This window comes from Myiozetetes cayanensis, unplaced genomic scaffold (assembly GCF_022539395.1).
Source record: "Myiozetetes cayanensis isolate MyiCay16 unplaced genomic scaffold, myiCay2020 scf1, whole genome shotgun sequence".
Lineage (NCBI taxonomy): Eukaryota > Metazoa > Chordata > Aves > Passeriformes > Tyrannidae > Myiozetetes > Myiozetetes cayanensis.
In genome coordinates this window covers 3,876,075-3,896,171 of record NW_026086604.1, presented here as the reverse complement: position 1 = coordinate 3,896,171, position 20,097 = coordinate 3,876,075, and the positions used below count along the sequence as shown (strand labels likewise).

The window sequence follows — 20,097 nt, the reverse complement described above, 5'->3', positions numbered from 1 at the left end:
CTGTTACCAGCTTAATTCCTGCAGTAGCACATTTTTAAGTAATTTCAGCATTCACTCTCCAGGTTTCCTGATGTCTTTGAGTGGCTCAGCCAGATTGCCTGCTCCAGCACAGATCTGATGCCTAGGTCATTCACAGTGCCAGAAGTCCACTGAGATCCATGATCTCAGGTAATAGCTACCTCTCTGACCAAACTAAGAAAAAAATTCACTTAAAACATGGGGTTTTTTATTCAAAGAATTCACCCCAGCTCCGTTGATGACAGCATGGCTCTGCACTACTTTGCAGGATGCTCTGGTATTTCCAGGCTCCTAATCCCGATGCATGCGTTGGTGACCCCCTACTCCCTGTTGAGCGTTTTTACACTTTCACTCCCCAATTCCTTCCTTTCTGTAGAAAGGAAATTGCTTGGCACACAGGCCCAAAAGAAACCAATGTCTTCATGCTGGATAACTGGGGAATTTGGACACTGGGCATGCCCCAGTGCACATCTAATGCACGTGTTAGAGCCAGCCACAGGACTGCAGTGGCTATCCTTAGAAGCCACAGGTGACTTATTGGTAATTGAACTGGTTTTCTTGGAGTTACTGGGTATTAACATGCCCTTGAACATGAGTGAACCATTCATCAACCTCTGAAAAACTTCAAAGACCTTTTAAGTGGAGTGATCTAAGCTACAGTGTTGAGACTAACTATTGTACAGTAGAATCATAGAATCACAGAGTACTTATGGCTGGAAAAGATCTCTAAGATTATCAACTCCAAACATTAATCCAACACTGTCAGGTTCACCACTTAACCATGTCCCGAAGGGACACACCTACATGTCTTTAAAATCCGTCCAGGTTTGGTGATTCCACCAGTTCCCTGGGCAGCCTGTTCCAGTGCCTGGCCATCCTTTCAGTGGAGACATTTACCCTAATATCCAAACTAAACTTCCCCTTGTATAACTTGAGGGCCATTTCCTCTAGTCCTGTCACTCGTTACCTGGAGTGAGAGACTGACACCCACCTCACTACAATCTCCTCTCAGGTATTTGTAGAGAGCAATAAGGTCCCTCCTGAGCGTCCTTTTCTCCAGGCTAAACAACTCCAGTTCCCTCAGCTGCTCTTCATAAGACTTGTACATTGTATCCCAAAAAACAAGCCAAAAGGAACTTGATAAGGTCACCTGCACTGCAAGTATCACATCTTCCAGCCCAAAGGACAAATCCACCTCACAGCACAAGTCCAACCATTTTCTCCAGCTCACAGGAGACTCAAATAACTTGTGACTACAGGTAGAGGTCAGCTGTTGCTTTCTCTATTTGCTTCTTACGAGACACAGCAGCTATAGCCAGATGTATCTCAGGAACCCAGTTTCAAATTCAGCTCAGCCCAGTTTCAAATTATCTGGGGGACTTCCTAAAGCAAGTGTGGGGGGAGGAGGAAATAAGAAGCCATGAGTCCTATCCCATTATTATTGTTGTCTAGTGATGGGTCACTGAAAAACACGAGAGCAAGTTACTGTGCCATGGCACAGCCAAACTTCATCCTTCTGCCCCATCTCCCATAAATGTCACAGCTGCTTCCAGTCCTGCCTGTGTGTGTCTAACTCCAGGGATGGAGAGGAGAGTGGCTGCTGTCTGCACAGATAACCAGCTTCACCATCACTGCACACGTGCAGCCTTTGCTGGTGACCACTGTGCCTGTGCATCCACTGTCCAAAGACAGGGAACTGTTACAAATCTCTGCAGCTATTCATGGACTATCCACTGGCCTCTCTGGGGCTTCCCGAGACAACTGCCAAATGCAGAGACAGGGCAAAGTGCCTGTCATGCAGGCACCACAAATACACCTTTTTTTTTTTTCCTGTGAGGACCATGGTCTAATGTGCTCATTCTGTGGGTTCAGCAGCCTGGACACTCCAGTTTTCTCTTACTACAGCGTGTTTTAGTTGGGCAAGTATAAATAGTTCCAGGGATACTGTAATTAGCTTGTGAGTCACCAGCATCTCTGGAATGTGAACCCTGTGCTGCAAACCACAGGACACTGGAGACACACTGACAGTTAAACACGGCCACTGCAGCCTATAATTGGAGGGTACTAGTTTTACAACCAGTGCTTTCATCGTAAAATGCCCCAATACCCTTTATAGAGTTACAGAAAAACACAGAGGTCATAAATGTGTTGGCATTTTGCTCATTTGCACATGGAGGTTTTGGAGATGGGGAAGGGAGTTGGAGGCTGAGGTCAATCTGTGGTACAACCCATAAAGCAATTTCTCCTGTTGTTCATACACACAGCTTGACTACTTAGGAGTTAAAGTCAGTGCTTTCATGTTCCTCCCTTACCCCATTAAACACTATCTAGTGTGGGATGGATAATGCCATGTAGTGATCAGAATTGTCCCTCCCCCAAGTTTATTTTTCTAGAACTCTGTGTAAATCACTGCAGACTTTCTTTACTTCTGTGGCAGATTTCCCCTGAAAGCAGCAGTCAGTACCTGTTGAGGAGTATTATCTGCTCTGGTAACTAATGTTCAGGGCTAGGGCTCAGCTCATTGTTAATTCTAGGGATCATCCAGATTTCTGCAACCAAATCCCATGTCCTGCAGGTCTAGTTTAAAATACAAATCATTCAAATGTGAAGTTCTAAAACCTCAAGACGTATAATTCATTCTGAATAACTTTCATGTGTTGTTTTGATGCGATATTATGGGTCTTAAAAATACACAAGTGGCACATCTTCAGGGTGCAAAAGGTTATCATTGTGTTTTCCTGCCTGGTCATGATCCTCTGCTAAATGCTGATGGAATGAAAATGACAATTCAGCATAATAAGAGGTATAAAGTATTATAAGTGGGAGTTTATATCAAATACTTAAGGACAGATGAGTTAAAGCCTCTTTTGTCTTCATTTCTCTTTAAAAAAAGTGTAGTAAGAATGTTCTGAGAACTTTTTTTAAGCCATCATTTAGCATTGTTTTAAAATATTGGATTTTCTGGAAAAGGAGCAATGTTTATACTGATACTCTAACCAAGATTTCTTGCTTTCTTTCAAAATTCCCTGTGTGATTTCTAATTCATCCAGCAATATTATATTCTGAATTCGTGTTACGTACTGTTAAGCAGACGCTGTTTCCCTTCACTGCCAAAATTTGTATCAGTAGTAGAGTAAATCTGCCTATATATTCTTGCCTCATGCAGTCTGCTTTCACTGTAGCAGCCCCTCCAGAATGCCACAGTTAGCAATTTTTTCTTTAAATGTCTTGATACCACAGAGTCATAGAGTACAAACCTCTGCTATGAGAGGACTCATGACTATCCATCGCTGTTTATTTGTCTCCATTAGTACTACTTCACCTCTAGTCCCAGTACTTCATATCTCTGACAGTTTGAAATCTCCTTCTAATGCCTTGAATGTGTCTCTTAAACAGCTGATAGCTATTTCTTATTATTGCCTTTGTCCTTCAGCTTGAGTCATTCCCCTATCTCCCTCCTGCTATTCCCTGATTTATTTACAGGAAGCAATAGTATCTCCCCTTTCCACCTGCACACTGCAAGATTAACCAAACCCAGATTTTTATTCGCCTGTTTCTGTCTCCTGAACACACTAATAGCTCCTCAAGGCCAAATCCATCTTTCCTGAGCTAAGGAGATGTTGGAACACCCTTTTCTAGATAAGCTGTAACCAAAGGCCTGTCCAGTCTCACAAATTCTTCCCTACTTTGCTCTGCCAATAATGATCTTTGCCTTCTCCCCAGCTGTGCAGCACTGTGATGTACAAACATCTACTAAGACACCATCACTTTCCACAGTATGAGTTTATAGTTTATAGTCCTCTTATTGATCCATACCTACCATAAAAGGCCTTTTAGACTAATAGTCCCAAGTCAATTGGGAAAATAACCTGTTTTTGGGGCCAACCTGTTCCTCCTTCAAGGATATTTGATCCTGATCTGTAGAGTGGAAACTCACAGGAGAGATTAGACTTAAAACTAGACTCTGATGAAGTTCACCACTGCCTGCCCTCTGACTTATTTCCTTTCCTAGAAACTTCTTAACTGTCTCACTGCCAACCAGTTTCTGTCTCACTTTACATTTATTAATCTCTACCCTTTTTCACTTTAGCAGTGACTTTCAATACAGTACTCAACAAATGCTTCCTGGAGCTCAGATATATGAGATTTACCTAGTTTAGAATGTTTGCTCTCCTCCAGATCAAATGTGGTTTTTGGTTGCAGTTATTTGTTTATGCTTGGAGCCACCCTCACTACCCTCAGCCTCAGTGACACCACTGTTCCCCTTCATGTTACAAAGTTTCTCCTTTTATGTTTTAACTTATATTTTTGCTTGTACTATAAAAATAGGAACCTGCTGGGCAAAGATCAATTCTGGTTCCATCTGGAGCACAAGGCACAGGTGTTACCTTCAAATCCTCTTGCATATGAGGACCTGAATAGCAGAGGAACAGCTTCCCTCTCAGTGCTGCATATTTTCCAGTTTAGCTGGAAGAAGACAATGATTTTCTGTTGGAATTGGACCCAGGAGCCCAGAGTCTTCAGAAAATGCTGCAGACTAAGTAAGGAGCACATAAGGAGTGGAACAGCATTTTGGTCCTACATGACCCATCACCAGCAGCACAAAAAGCCTTAGCAGACTCAGAACATCCATTACGTTTTTTCCAGGGAGGAGGCATACTTTTTCCTAGCCACCAGGAACAGGAACCAGAAAAAATTAATTTTCTCACCAGGTAGAAGCAATCAGGAGTCCTCTATAAATCCTCTGTATTGTTGGAATCATGACTTTTAATCAAATAGTTCGACTATCCTATCCTATCGACTATCCTAACTGGTTGTTAAACCACTGTATGGCATGGTGAACATTTACACTTCACAGTGAACAGAGGTTCCTCAGGTCAAATAAATGACAGCCCTAAGCTATCCGCCTAACCAGATATGTTGCAATAAATTAAATTCTACTTAGGGAATTCCCTATTACAGAAAAAAAAAAAATCAGTATGATATTGACAGGACTGGAGCCATTGCCCAGAGGACCTGTGGAATATTCATCTTTGAAGATACTCAAAACTCATATAGGCAGCCATTTCCACCTCCATTCTTCTGAAAAGAATCACATAGAAGATGATCATCTGAGAAGGGACACAATCCTTCTACTGATTTTGAGCAGCAACTTCTACTGCAAAGAGGTTAATTCAGAATCAGTAGGGCTGTTGCTGAACAGCTCTGAAGTTTGCTCAGCCCAGGGACAGGAGGACTGTCAGGACAGGTTAATTCAAGATCTATCAATAGACAGCAGTTCAAAATAGGTGTTTGGCGATTATGAACTTGGGCTTAATGACCAGAAAAGATGTTACCACCCAACATTATCACAGGCTTGGATGTAATCAGGCTGCAGCCAAAATGAGTTGCCTACAGATAGCACAGTTGGGCTGATATTCTGTGCAGGCAGCAAAAATCCCCCAATGGAAAAACTCCAAGTGAGTAGCAAAGCTGTCCAACATTGACCATTTCTACTCCTAATCAAGTTGCAGAAGAGCCACTGCAGTGACTTATGTTCTTGGGTCAGGCATAGATATTCCCAATACATCCTTGATGGACACATTTTCTCTGCCAAGAGCTCAAACAGTCTTGAGGGGCTGGAAAAGAGGAATGTCCATGCATATATCTGACAGATTAAGTCCTTCAACTGGCTGAAAAGATATATCAGAGCTCCCAAAAAAAAGCAGAGATATCACCAGACTGGCTTTCCTCTTGATCTTTCAGCAGTGCTCACCAATCCTTCAGTAAAGATTCATTTATATCTATATCAATCTATCTATCTATCTGCACATAAGCATTTCTTTAGTGGTTCATCCATTTTGCTTGGCTTTCCCACAGCAGTCACAGATCAAATAAATGGACATTAAAACTCACTAAATGTAGAGTGGTAAAAAAAAAAAAAAAGTGATCTCCAAAACTCCTCTAGCTACTAAACCAAACTCCTTTCATTTTACTTTTTTTTTTTTTTTATTTTAGTCATATAAAAAGAAATCTTTCTATTAATTTCTTGTTGACTATCAACAGATAACTCTTTCTGAGCCCAATAGTTTCTAATATACTTCTCTGCCACTGAATACATGTTGGAATAAATATAAATAAATAAATATGTTGGAATAAACTCTAACTAGGAAAGGTATAATGAAACATATAGTTATACTATTTCAGTTCCCAGAGATACAGCAGAAGAGAGTGTCTGTTTACCTGGAATCTCATCAGTCCCCCCACTGGTGTGTTTGAATCGATCTCCTTCCACGTGGACATTTGGACACAGAACATCTGAAAATCAAAAGGACCAGGAAAAAATTATCACAAGGAAACACATCATTTTGGAGGCTACAGAACTAATAAAGACTGACCTTCTGGGTTTTGTTCAACAATTGCACATGGTCCCTCAGCAATAATTCTGACCCATTCTCTGCACATCCTTCCTCTCTCCTACCCCCTAACTGCATGATGGACAAGAGACCCAATATACTATGTCGGGACTTCAGCCATTTTTTTCTGACTGGCTAGACAAGAAGACAAGCAGAATAGATGACCTGAGACTTTCTCTCAGCTAGGACAACACTCTGTTGTGTGTTTTTTTTCTTTCTCCTGTCTGTAAACCTGCATGAAAGTCACAAAAACTTAAGAAAATATAGACTGTGACTCCACTCCCATCTTGGTTGGAAGGGAAGTTCTGAAGACCCAGCTGACTCCAGAGTCTTGCCCAAAGTTTTCAGAAAGGACAGCTCCTACACAGGAAAACCTCAAACCTGAAATGTTGTGAAGGAAAGGGAATACAAAGCTCAGACCAAGGAAATTACTTTAATCACACAAAGGTCCCACCATAGGAGAGTGCCAGGGACAAAATGTGAGGCACACTGTCCTATATCTCACAGTGTTATGTGTGATTCCCATGTTAACGCTACTCCAGAACCACCTGTCTGCTCCTTGTGGCTGTTCAAGAAGAAAGAGTTAAATATGACTAAAATGTTGAAAAATATTCACCCCTGTACACAGATTTCAAAGAGTCATGAAAACACCCAGTTTTTGTCAGCCATTTCTCATGCTCCCAATTAGTGTCAACACAATCTCAGTTAAATGCTTTATCACAGAGAACTGTCTATTCACCTCTTTCCTACCACGCTTTCGAAATCACTTTTGTTTATGCTTTGTTTTCCCAGATCAATAGGAAATTGTAAACAATGGGGACAGGTAGTTCAAAGTATTTGTTTAAAGAGAATATAAGATCTTTTTTGTACCAGAAGACCCCATATATTGGAATAACAACAACATCAGTGTGTCAATATATGTAAAAATATATAAATACTGTATTACTTATATATAAGTATATGTAATGGACTTGTTAGAGTGGTTCCAGAGGAGGCCACAAAGATGATCTGAGGGCTGGAGCATCTCCCCTGTGAAGACAGGATGAGAGCTGAGGTTCTGCCTGAAGAAAGGAAGGTTCCAGGGAGACCTTTCAGTACATAAGGGGAAGCTTACAAAAGGAGGGACAGGGACCTTTCACATGGGCAGATAGTGATAGGAAAGGGGGGAATGGTTTTAGACTAAAAGAGTAGAGATTTAGGTTAGATGTTAGGAAAAAATTTTTTACTGTGGGGATGGTGAGGCCCTGGCACAGGTTGCCCAGGGAAGCTGTGATTGTCCTGTCCCTATCAGTGTTCAAGGCCAGATTGGATGGGGCTTTGAGCACTCTGGTCTGATGAAAAGTGTCCATCAGAACAGATGACCAACAGAATGAGATGATCTTTAAGGTGCCTTCCTTCCATATCATATCATTTAGGATATGATAAAACTGCACCCTTGACTTCTCACCCTTTAAACAAAAGGTTGTCCTTTCTCTGACAACTGTCCTTTCACCTGTTCACCAGGTGAACACAGCCAAGTCCCCCCTCTTCATTTGCCCAGTCACACCCATGGTAACACACACATCCTCTGCAGTTGCAATACTCCTCTTGATACAGATGGTATTTTGTATCCTCTCCACCTGGTGCTCAGTATGTTATTCCTTAGGTGTTATTAATTGTGCTTGCAAGAGCCAACTGCTCCCTAAGGGATGGGGAACCAGGAGATGTAGGTGACCCAAGTCCAGGCAACACCCTCATCACTGGGGCACAATCTGACAGGGCTCTCTGAAGATTTTCTACATTAGGTCTGCCTTGAAATCTTTTGTGAAGATACATCTGAAACCCTGAGAAAAAAATAGACTTTTCCGAGGGCATTGACAGCAGGCCCTATATCTTCCCCCTGCTTTCTGATTCTTTGTAAAAAAAATCCAATATTCCACAAAGTTTGATTAAGCCTAGCAATAAAATCAGATATTTTTTCTGCTTTATTGTTCTAATAAATTTATGGTTCAGTTTATCAGCTGCAGATGAAGCACTCTCATCTCAATGGAGAGAAAGGGGACTCTTAAAAGCCATTGCCAGAAGCTCCAACAACCAATGCAGCAGTAAAAGCAGTCAAACACATCCAGCCACCCCTTTGCTGCGGCAGTGAGGGAGAATAGACACTGCTTACTCATGCAGGGGTGTGTTATCCGTTGTTTCTATAGACAAAATTCAGAATAGCCAATTTATTTTTTTTTCCTACCACACCAGGAACCAGCACTGACTGATGCACAGGGTCACTTCATGTAAACTTCAGCCAGAAGTTTACTCTTTTGCCTCATGATACCTGTTGGTTTGAAAGCCAGGATACTTACTCTCAAACCCACTTAGGTCTCTACTTTAGGCATGTGAAACCATGCAGCAGTTTCCCATACATCAGAGGTCTCCATAACTTCCCAACACAAAAGAGAAGATCTCCTCCGCCAGATGAAATTTAAGACTGGAAATTTTTTTAAACCATCAAGACTTGTGAGAGCCAAAGTTAGGTTACCTCTATTCCTGTTCAAAACTAGGCTGTACTGACCAAAGCTTTGATTAGAAGTGTCATAAGCCCCATGCAGATGTTACACCGATCCTTTAAATTTTGGCTTTGCTAACAACTAATGCTGTTCTGGTTACAGGCACTCAGTCAGTGCAGTGAACAGCATTTCTGAGCCCCACTGTGCAAACATACACACATGCTACACACCCTCCACCAGTTCCAACTAGAAAGAACTGTGGATTCCTAGCAGCATGAGCTAGCAAAGTCTTCCTGGTTTTAGCTCCTATTATGGAACCAGGACTATACAGCAAACTCATGAGCTTGGCCTTGGTGCAGAACTCTCTTGCCACAAAAAATAGAAAGGCCAAAGTTGACAATATTGTCCTCTTCTTCCAGCTCTGAAGAACTGGGGCCTCACATTAGCATTTATTTTACAAATGTCCTGTACTCCTTTTGGCTCCTCCCTGCCTGCCTGCATCTAATAACAAGCATAAATACTCCACAAGGAAAAGAAAATTATTGCAATGCTTCACTTTCCAGCTACAAAATAATTCAGGGAGGCACAAAAGAGGTTGGTGCTTTACCACCCCATTTAAAAGCACAGCTGTGTGTGTCCAGAGGAGCAGAGTGTGGGACTGACAACCCATCCCTCATACCCAACCAGCCATCAGGTCTCATTGCTACACCCAGGGGAACATTCTTAGGGAAGAAAACACAAAATCCCTCTCCTGCGTGAGATCCCCGATATAGGTGAACATTTTAATGTCAAAGACTGTTTATGCCTGTTCTTTCTGCTATTTCCAGGCCAATCTTTGAGAAAACACTTGTGATGCTCAGAGGATTTGCAGCAATGAGCAAATGGCAGGGAGAGTAACAAACTCTGCACTGCAGGTACAACTCTACTAATTCATAAACATTTTAGAGATTTGCAGAAGAGAATATATAACTGACTGACATGAGCTTTCAGTCTCTTCTCCATATTATGTCCCCCTGGCCATGTCATTCAAATCTATAAAAGCTTGCAGTTGCCTTTAAATACATCTTGTTTGAAACTTCTTCCCTGTCTGCTGCTTTATATAAAATTCTATCAATCGTTTGCTTTATCCACAATTTTTATCAGAAAGATTTTGCATTTATGCCCAAGTGGTTCATGGAAATTTTTAGTAACACCAGAAGTGCTATATATCCCTTTACAGTTGCACTAGGAATGATGACTTTCCACTGACACCTGCTACATGAGATCAGTCAGCTCTTAATCCATTGTAGAGTGTTACTTTTTAATGCAAATGCTATGCAATATGTATTAACAATGCCCAAGAAAAAACGTACTTTATCAAAGAACAAATGTACTTTATCGAGGTAGTTACCATATCAACCAAACTGTAACTCCATGGAAGGAAATTAGTTTTGTTAGAGATGACCTCTTTCTCATAAAATTATAATCCTTGAATAGGGATGCATAATAATTCCCATTCTGTAATACTTTACTCACTGGCTTCAATATCAAATATTATTTTTTTGTGAGTGAGATCAGGCAAACTGCTCTCTGACTGTACATATGAACCATTTTTCATTTTTAATAGCCTTACACTATTATCATATCAAAGGCCCATAATTAGCTGGATTAGGAAGCTCTGAGTAAGTAAATTTGCAGATGACACAAAGCTCAGTGGTGCAGCTGACACACTTGAAGGATGGGATGCCATCCAGAGGGACCTGGACAAGCTGGAGGAGTGGGCCCATGGGAATCTAATGAGGTTTAATAAGACCAAGGTTTAATAAGACCATGTGGTGCTGCACGTGGGTTGGGGCAACCCCTGGTATCAATCCAGGCTGGGGATGAACAGATCAAGAGCAGTCCTGGGGAGAAGGACCTGGGGGTGCTGGTGGATGAGAGGCTGGACATGACCCAACAATGTGTGTTTGCAGCCCAGAAAGCTGCCCATGTCCCTGCTTTGTATGAGCTTCTTGTTCAAGGAAGAACAATGTAGCTTTCTGAAAGTGATCTCACTTCAGGCAACACCCTTTTCTATAAGCAAATCATACTGAGATCTGTTTGATGATAAGGAGGGACTTAAGCCTCGCTTTTCCATATCATTCTTTAAAATCTTCCCTACAAAAAACATCCCAAACCTGTCAAATATCTTAAAAATGAGAGACAATATGTCTTACAGAGTCCATGCACTGGGAGAGACATGTCAGAAGAGCATGTCAGCTCGGGAACTTTCACTACCACTAAAATAGCATTAATAACCTATTGTGGTTAAATCATTTACAGTAGGGCTGTGAGTTTGGAAAAGAACAACTTGAATGATCTGACAGTGAAAGTCTTTTTGCCTCTAAGCCATTTCAAAAGAAATTAAAGGAAATAGGATAGAAAAAAATGGTAAAAATAAAAGAAAATGAAAAAAGAGTAGAGAGAAAGAGGAAGGTGGGTGAAGTTGGGGGAGAGAGGGACAGAAGGAGGGAGGGAGGACGGAGGGAAGGAGGGAAGGAAGGAGAGTGGGAGGGAAGGAGGAAGGGAGGAAGGAAAAAAGGAAGGAGAAGGAGAAGGAAGGAGAAGGAGAAGTTTTGTTCAAGTGACAGTATTGTGTCTGCTATTGCAATTCCTGGCCAGGAATAGTGTGATTCTGCTGCCCCTTAGGGATTTCTATTGAGGAACCTTCCCTATAAAGTGCTAAAAAAACCCTCCGTCGCCAGCACTCCATCCTTATATCCTTAAGACTCTGCTGAAACAGTTTCTTAATTTCCATTTTAATTCTTTCAAGAATAAGTAAGCCCTCAGCTGCCAAGAGCTCCTCTGGGGACTTGTGTATAATGAATGCTGAACATGTGTATCTGTCAAGTTCAACGAGAATAAAGTAGAGAGGTGAGAAGAGAAACACAATAAGGTTAAAACAAATACTATTTATTACCATGTTTCTTTTTTTTTTCCCAAACTGAGAATTTTAGGATTCCAGAATCCCAGTTGTATATCCAGAGATTCAATTACTCTCCGCATCTCCATCATTATTCTATTCCCACAACAGAAAGTCCCCAACTTCTCTCAAAAGTTGAGATAATCCCAACCTAAACATTTGAGTTGTCTCATCACGTGACAATGATCTTTACCCCCCTGCAATTTTATCCACAGATAAAGCAATAGTTGGGCAAATGCAGGCCTCCCTAAAAGCTGTCTCCCAAAACCTTAGACCAGACAGCCTTGCAAGAAAGAGAGATTTGGAGGAATGGGTGGAGTGGCTGCATTTTTTCTGTAGACAGTATTGCACATTTTTTCTACATTGAAATAATTTTTCCCTTTGACACTTACACTTAAAGGGGGAGGGCCTGGTGAGAAAATTTTTCTTATAGTCAAGAATATGTCATGGAAGTAGTTTCTCAGAGCCCATTAGCTCTGTTCTTTAATTACTCAGGCAGCTCTCTATGCAGCAGTTCCTCCAGCACATTTAATTCCCTGCAGTCAGTTGATGACTCCTATATATAGTTCTGCCTTTATATGCTCTTCTGTTTTTTCCTTTATAAAACATTGTACACGGACCATTATCAAGCCTCAACATTTAAGGAGGGTTTTTTTCCCCCATTCTTTTAAAAATACTTCTTTTAAAAAAACACCTCCACACTCTGCCCATATTCACTGTATATATTTTGGCAAATGTTTACTGTCAGATATTCTTTACCTGCAAATGAACCAATTCATAAAGTGCCATCCACTACAGAAACAAATTTGTAAGGAAAAACCTGGCATTATTTTCAACTACAGTGGTGGCACTGACAGTGTAATGATACTGCAATTGCATCTACACTAACATTATAATTTGTACCAAGGTGTTGGTACTACAGAGCATTGCAGCAATTATATGATTCCACCTTGCAGTTTAATGCCTTGTGCAACTCTTCCTTCCTTTCTGAAACCATACTGTACCTTCACACTGTTTGAAGTCCAACAGTGCCAGGAAAAAACATCTGCTCATGGCTGTTGAAGCTGAGGTTGATTCCACCTTTTTTCCTTCAAAGAATGAATGCCTGCATTGATTCTGAATGAGGTTTGTATATTTACACAGAAAGGCTCTCTGTCACTACAGTGATAAAATCACAGCATCGTGGAATGGTTTGGGTTCAAAGGGACGTGTCATGGGCAAGGACACCTTTCACTAGACAGGGTTGCTCAGAGCCAATCCAAACTGACTTGAACACTTCAAGGGATGGGGCATCCACATCTTCCCTGGGAAACCTGGTCCAGTGCCTCACCACCCTCACCCTGATATCTAATCTAAACCTGCTTAAAACCATTACCCTTTTCCTGTCACTGCATGAGCTTGACAAAAGTCCTCTCCAGTTCCCTTGTAGACCTCATAAATGCTTATGATGAAATGGGAAGTCAATAACAAACCATCCCCTCAACACAGCTTGTAGGCTGCCCACCCTACTCCCCATAATATCCTAAGGCTGTCACATGTTTAAATGCACCAACACCCACCTGAACTGCTCCCCAGGTTCCCTGGGCTGCTGAGAAGGTACCAAGAGACTGGAATGGGAGTGTGAGTGTCTGTGCTCACAAGGCTTCTTCTCCGTTTACCAGCACAGTAGCCAGAAAATGTGGTTCTTTTTGTGACCACACATTCAGTGCTGGCACTGTCCAGTAGATGTTGCATTCCACACAGAGGGCAAGCACAACTACCATGAGCTATTATACCCCAGAGAGCACTCATGCAACACATATTTAGGTCCCAGGCCAGAGGACACACTCCTCTGGCTCCTTCTATAGGAGTGGAGAAGCAGCGTTCCTTCAAAGGGCGATTCAGAGCAGAAACCCAATTTAGATGCCCTGATGTAGCCCTGAAAAAGCTACTCTATTCCCATTGTTTATAGAGGGAACCAAGGGACACATGGTTCCCAAATTAGACATCTATCAAAGGCACCACAGTTACATCCATCCAATTAAAACACGCATGGTTGGGTGCATTACTGGGCACTGAGGCCAAGGCATGTTCAAGCCCATATCTATACTAGAAAATGGTCTTAGCCTCCAAAACAAGGGAGCTGATGACCATGAACACTCCCTGGCATGTTGTAAGTACTCAGCTGGGCCCTAGAAATATTCCCATGAGTGTGAGCTTGCCTGGGTCAAAACGTGCCAGACACCACTACAGATGAGTGCATTACATTACCCAGAAATGCTTCTAGCCACATTTATGGTTCCTAGTTCAGTTACAGCCCATAAATAGCATCCTTTGCTAAGAGTTCTCTAATAAAGACCAAAAGGACCCTCTTGAGCATAAATGCTAAATACATTTTATGGTCACAGGTCACCAGTTTTTAAATGCATTCAGTTCAAATGGGAAAGTGGGAAAGGGGCTGAGTTCACAGCCAAGAAATGTTGTATCCTATTTAAGTAGGGGCAGGGGAAATGCAGGGAGTTCTGGCCTTTGCAAAACAGTTGAAGAATTTTTGAAGGTGAGGAAGTAAAATATTACAAAAAAAAAAAAAGTTATTCTCCTACACTTTTCTTCCTGTTCTGCCTCACTTAGACTGGAACTGATAACGTGAAAAATACTGTTTTCTCCATAATGTGGCAGGCTGAGCTGTGTATTTATACCATCTTCTTGCTCTGGATCCAAGCTTCTCTCTCTCTCCTCCTTTTGTCATCATCCATTACCTTTTTTGGTTCTCATTTCTTTCTGTCCCATTGTCTGGATTTTCATTCCAAAAGGGACCAGACTACTGCAGTTACTCACACCCCAACAGCACACAAGTGATAGCTACACAACCACACCCACACAGGGAATGCTTTACAGGCCATCAGCCCTATCTCCAGGCTGATCCCATACTCAAGCCCTTAGCCCATCTTTAGATGTCCTTTAAAATTTCATAGAGAAGTTCCTGAATCTTGGTGGGGACTCCTCTTTCCAAGAGACACCTACACTGCAGGATGCTCTGGATTGCACCCACACAAACGCAAGAAGCTCGCTGGACGGGCTGGCAGCAGCAGTATATTGTCAAGAGGATGGATGCAATTAGCACCATTTAAGTGAGCAGCATACAGAATTAATTTGCACATGCTCCCACAGGGAATAAGTGGCACTATGGGAACTGTGAATATAGCATCAGACCTCAGCACTTCCAAGCTAATTTGCTTGTGTCTGCCCCTAAACAAACACACAGACTGTGTGCCAAGGAGCTTGTCGGTAAACAGCACAAGGTTTTGAGGAAAGCAATTAGCAGCTGCAGGGCTTTCCATCCAGGCTGGGAGCTGATTGCTGCTCTGGGACATGAGTTCACCCCTTTTCTCTGGTTCTACCATTCTGGGAAAAAGGTGATGCCTCACCATGCAAAGTGTCCTTGATCCTAGCAAAGCACGGGGTTTCTCTTGAGTGGTCAGTCATTGCCTTAGCAGATGAATTGCCAGGAAAATGTCTGCATGCTGATGACCTATAAAATATTCAACAGGATGACAGTATGGAGTTGAGTTGGGGCACATCCTCCAGGAGGCAGCAGCCACAGCAACAATCCTTTCCCCAGGGACTACTCTATAGGCACAGATTGAACATGTCACTCCTGACCCAGCTGCTGGGCTCCTTGGGATAATTTTATCTATGTTCTCTGCCTGTACTTCATAGTCTGGAGAGAACAGGGTGCTGGAAGGCTGAAAAAGTTTCCTGCTTGGCCCTGTGTCCCAAGTACAAAAGGTATTACTCACCTAGCTGGCAGGAGACAAAGCTACCCCACCTACCAAAGTGAGAATCCCAAGAGTGCAGAAAGAAGAGATCAGCACATAGTGCTTCTCTAGGGATGTAAATGGGAATGAACAGCCTGTGGATGGCAACAGAAAGTACTCCAGGTAGACTATCTAACCTGGAGACAGTCCAGAACTGCTGCAGAACTTGCCAAGCATTGAAAAATTCCATTGTTCTCTCTCCCCTTCTCACTCATGAAGTTTTAAAAAATAAAGCTTTTATCTGCCTGGATTTTGCACCACTGGATACGGATCAATTCAGTATCCACCAATGTAATGAACAATAAGAGTAGAGTCAAGCTGAAACATCTGTACTTTATACTCCTTTAGAAACTTATAAGGATCAGTACCATATATGCAAGTGTTGATTGGAGAAATAGGAGAAGTACTTCACTATCAGGAGCAGATCTCTCTTATCTTTTTTTCCTGTGCTACTAAACAAGTAGTATGGAAGCAAAATTCTGCCAGCAGCCAATTGCACAACAGGGAGATGACACCAACAGTAACAAAAAATAAATGCTAAATCTCTTACAGCAATGGCTGGTTTTAGGACTCAAATGTTGTAAAATGCTATCAACATAAGAGACACGTTTTTGTTTCATTTGGTTTTTAAAGTAGCAGTTCTGTGTTAGTCCTGTAATTGAAACAACTGAGATGATTAAAAATAAACTCAGTGCGGAGCTCCAGTAGGTTGGCTCTCACTGAGCAGGAACATTACAGTATTTCTGCTATAAAACCCCATCAATCTCACACTCAGCATTCATGAAAGGCACATTCCCCAGATGAGCCCAGTGGAGCGGTGCAGCTACAGATCTGCTGAAGCCATCAGTTCCCACTGCTGGCTGGAGGTACAAGACAGTCTGTCCATTATCCTCCCATGTGCCACAACACAGGGACAGGAATGCCAAGTAAGAGTTTAAAATTGATTTTTTTAAAAAAGCAAATCCTGGGAAGACTGAAAATGTTATTTTATTTGTTAAATTTCTGTGAAAGCAATTACTTGTCCAGAATACTAACAAGAAATCCAGTCGAGGCATTCTGTTACCTCACAGGAGTTCCAAAAGTGAATTAATTGGAAACATCTTATTTCAAAGCTGATGGCTCTTCAGCTGATCAATAAATATACACTACTTGTTCTGAAATAACTTCCAAGAGAGAAATAAAGCTCAAGGACATGTCCAAGAGGGACTCTGACTGGCATTACTCTTCTGGTGTAATTATACAACTGAAAATCGATCAGTATTGTCTTCCACATGGGTATTTTTGGGGGCTACTGTAACAGTGGCTTTGGGACTCTGAGCAGCAGCAGTATAAATATATCATAAAAGCAAAGCAAAGCAATTTCTGTATAAATACAAGATATGACTCCAGTTAAGAGTTTGTTTTTGTTTTATGAAGATTTGTAACATCACCTTTACAAAACAGAGGGGGTTAAGGAAAATAAGTGACTTTAGTCTCCTCTCAGAAGAAACCAGGATAAAGTACCATCCCAGCAGAAGGATGCTATTTTATGGATGCACCTCAGCAAACTCAGAAGTTTGCCTGGTTGCAGACCACATCCTGCCACTACCTGAATTTGGCCTTTCCTGGGCAAGACACTGAACTGGCCACTCAGAGGCAGAAGGTAGAGGTGGGCATGTGCAAGCCCCATTACCAACTAGAGGAAGCAATGGGACACTTCTGTGGTGGTATAGCTCTTCAGAAGAGAACCTTTAAGAGCAAACCATCCATCTGATAATCTTCATGGGGATAAACCTTGGGGACATCAGTAAAAATAGCATAAAGACAAAGTGACTGATCATGTGAGAAAAAGGTTTTGCCCCAGATCAGGTGCCACCACAATCTCAGACCAGCTCTGTCTCTACCTTCTAGTCCAGAGAGTCAGAGTCTGCTACAGAGTCCAGACGGGGAAGGACCTTATTCAAAATGACTGAAGGACGGCAGAAGCAAGCCCAGTGTCTGCTTCCTTACCTGCAAAGGGTTTAAATGGGTCACTGATATCTGTAAAGGTCTTTAAATCTGTAAAGAACTCTTGGAGACTATCTGGGTTTTACAGCTTGATAACTTCAGTCCAATATTAATTTTATCCAGATAGCTTCATCCATGTTCCCAGCTCCACACATGCCACCAGGCCCTTGCTTTCTAAGGAGGTTTGCATAAGATCTGGGCCTTTCCTTCCCATGGGCACTTCAGTAATCTCACTTCTGAAGCCTAAAAGCAGCTGAAAGAAAAGCAACTAAGCAGGAAGTGCTTTTGAGGGCATCTGCCCCCTTGACTCTGTGCTACACAAAGGATGTGACAGCTGGAGCATGTAAATCAAGGGTTTGTGGGCAGTAACCCAAAGCAGGCACAACCTGGGCTGTGTTACTCAAGCCAGGTGCACATAGTTCAAATGTCATTTTTCTCTTCCTTTCCCCCTGAAAATGTTTTCCCTGCACAAAAATGCTAACCGCTCATTTTTAAGGAGGTCTGAAAAGATGCTTCAGACAAGGCAATCTTGCAAGAATGGGAAAGGGAGAGAATCAAACCAGACTACAAAAAGGAAACGATTCGAGGTAGAAAGGACATGGATACCAATCAGCATCTACCACCTTGCCATTTCTGGGTACTGTGATTTTCTTTCCCCACTAAAACCTCATCTGTGCCAGAAAATCCCCCACTGATCAACCCCCCTGCATTAATACAGGGCTGCCACACTGTGCAGCACACCTGTGCTATCTTATTCATGTATTTGGAATCAGACTGTGCTGTTCTTCTGCTGGTCTGCCAGTAGCACAACCCAGGCCTCCCAACGGACATACCAGGAAGAGGTAATGCTGTAAAACTTTCAGCTACTCAGCCACCAAAGAGAAAACCTGGGTTTCCAGAGGACCTGCAAAGTCAGCACTGTGGTACCTGTCCCCATGGTCCCTCTCCAGGGAGCTGAGCACGCTGAATCTCTGAAGGGGAACATGGTTTGCATTGATTTTTTAAAACATATTAAGTAATTGATGTTTTGAACCAAAACCAGAACTTCTCCACTTCGCAAAAAAAAAAAAAAAAACAAAAAAACAAAAAACAAGTTCAAAATAAGACATTTCAAAAGCTTCAAAGCTTTTTTCCTCAATCCTTCTCCATGACCAAAAACTTATCTGAATTGGTTTTGCCCAGTAAGTTTTGATCTTGGTGAATTAGCATTTTCCCTTTGACAGGCATTTAATTAAGAGGTCCCAAACCAATTCTTGAGAGGTTTCTTTTCCTACAAAATATAATGTCTGCAAGCCCATGCACCTAGGGGTATATGGTGTGGGAGGTGGGTAATTTTATCTACTGCCAGTTAGGAATGAGAGATTTGGAATTGACGTTTAAAATAGAAATAAAATCTTGCAGGCAGTACAGTATTTCAACTCAAGAGCTTCTGATGAGTCCTGAAGGACAGTGTTCAGCAATTGCTCATGTGTACACTCCTCTCCAGTCTGAGAAGGAAAATGGTTTCCAAAAAGCTCTTGTGGACTCAGGAAAGGACAGATTTACTCTATCACATCAGATGCCTCAGCAGCAGCTCAGCAAGCGGTCTGCAGTGAAACTGACCCCCAGAAGGTGTCCTTGCAAAGTCACTGCGCATTTTAAAGCACATCTGACAGACCTGGTTTTTTTTATTTTTTAATTACACATTTCCAAGGACCCCTGGAACCCGGACTTCAAATTTAGACCAAATAACAATTCATTTCTTTCCTTTTGGACCACTTTTCCCCCCTAAGTGATGCCTCTTGCAGAGCTTATGCTGGGAACTGCTGCAACAGGTGGGGCTACATAGCTGGGAAGTGGGATTTCACAGCCAGCTCTGCATCCTCAGTCTGCATCCTCTGGCATAGGGATCAAGTGTGATCCTCTTCAGCACAGTCACTCTGTGGGTTTGCATGTCAGTACAGTGCTAAAACAGAGTTGCTCTCATTGCATCTCACATTGCATGAAGATGTTCTTGGGGACACTGAGAACAGGTCAGACTCTACTTCTTTCATTTTTTTCCCCTCCTATCCTGTAGAAACACTGAATCACAGTTGAATCATCAAGGTTGGAAAAGACCTCCAAGATCATCAAGTCCAACCTTTGACCAAATGCCACTATACCCACTTAAGCATAACCCTAAGTGCCATCTCCGCTCATTTTAGGAACACTTCCAGGAATGGTGACTCCACCACTTCCCTGGGAAGCCTGTTCCAGGGCTTAACCATTCTTGCAGTGAAGAAATTTCTTCCTAATATCCAAGCTAATAATCAACCTATCAATCTTTCTGCATTGACATAGAGGCAGATTACAACTGGTATAGTTGATACCTCAAAAAGTAGTTCTTGGAGCTCTTTAGTGGTTATTTCTCACACTTTATAGAGAATGCGATGGGCACAAAGCAAAATAAAAGCAGGGAAGAGCAGAGGCAGAGCTTCACTGGGATGTTCATGTGTCTCTGA

General features: G+C 42.1%; 1 protein-coding gene across 1 annotated transcript in view; it reads right to left on the bottom strand.

Annotated features, from left to right (window-relative positions):
* Positions 1-20,097, bottom strand: part of COL22A1 (collagen type XXII alpha 1 chain) — a 224,706-nt gene that overhangs the window by 152,595 nt on the left and 52,014 nt on the right. Inside the window, exon 4 of the mRNA XM_050324956.1 lies at positions 6,241-6,315. Coding sequence (XP_050180913.1) covers positions 6,241-6,315 — 75 coding nt within the window. The remainder of the gene's footprint in view (positions 1-6,240; positions 6,316-20,097) is intronic.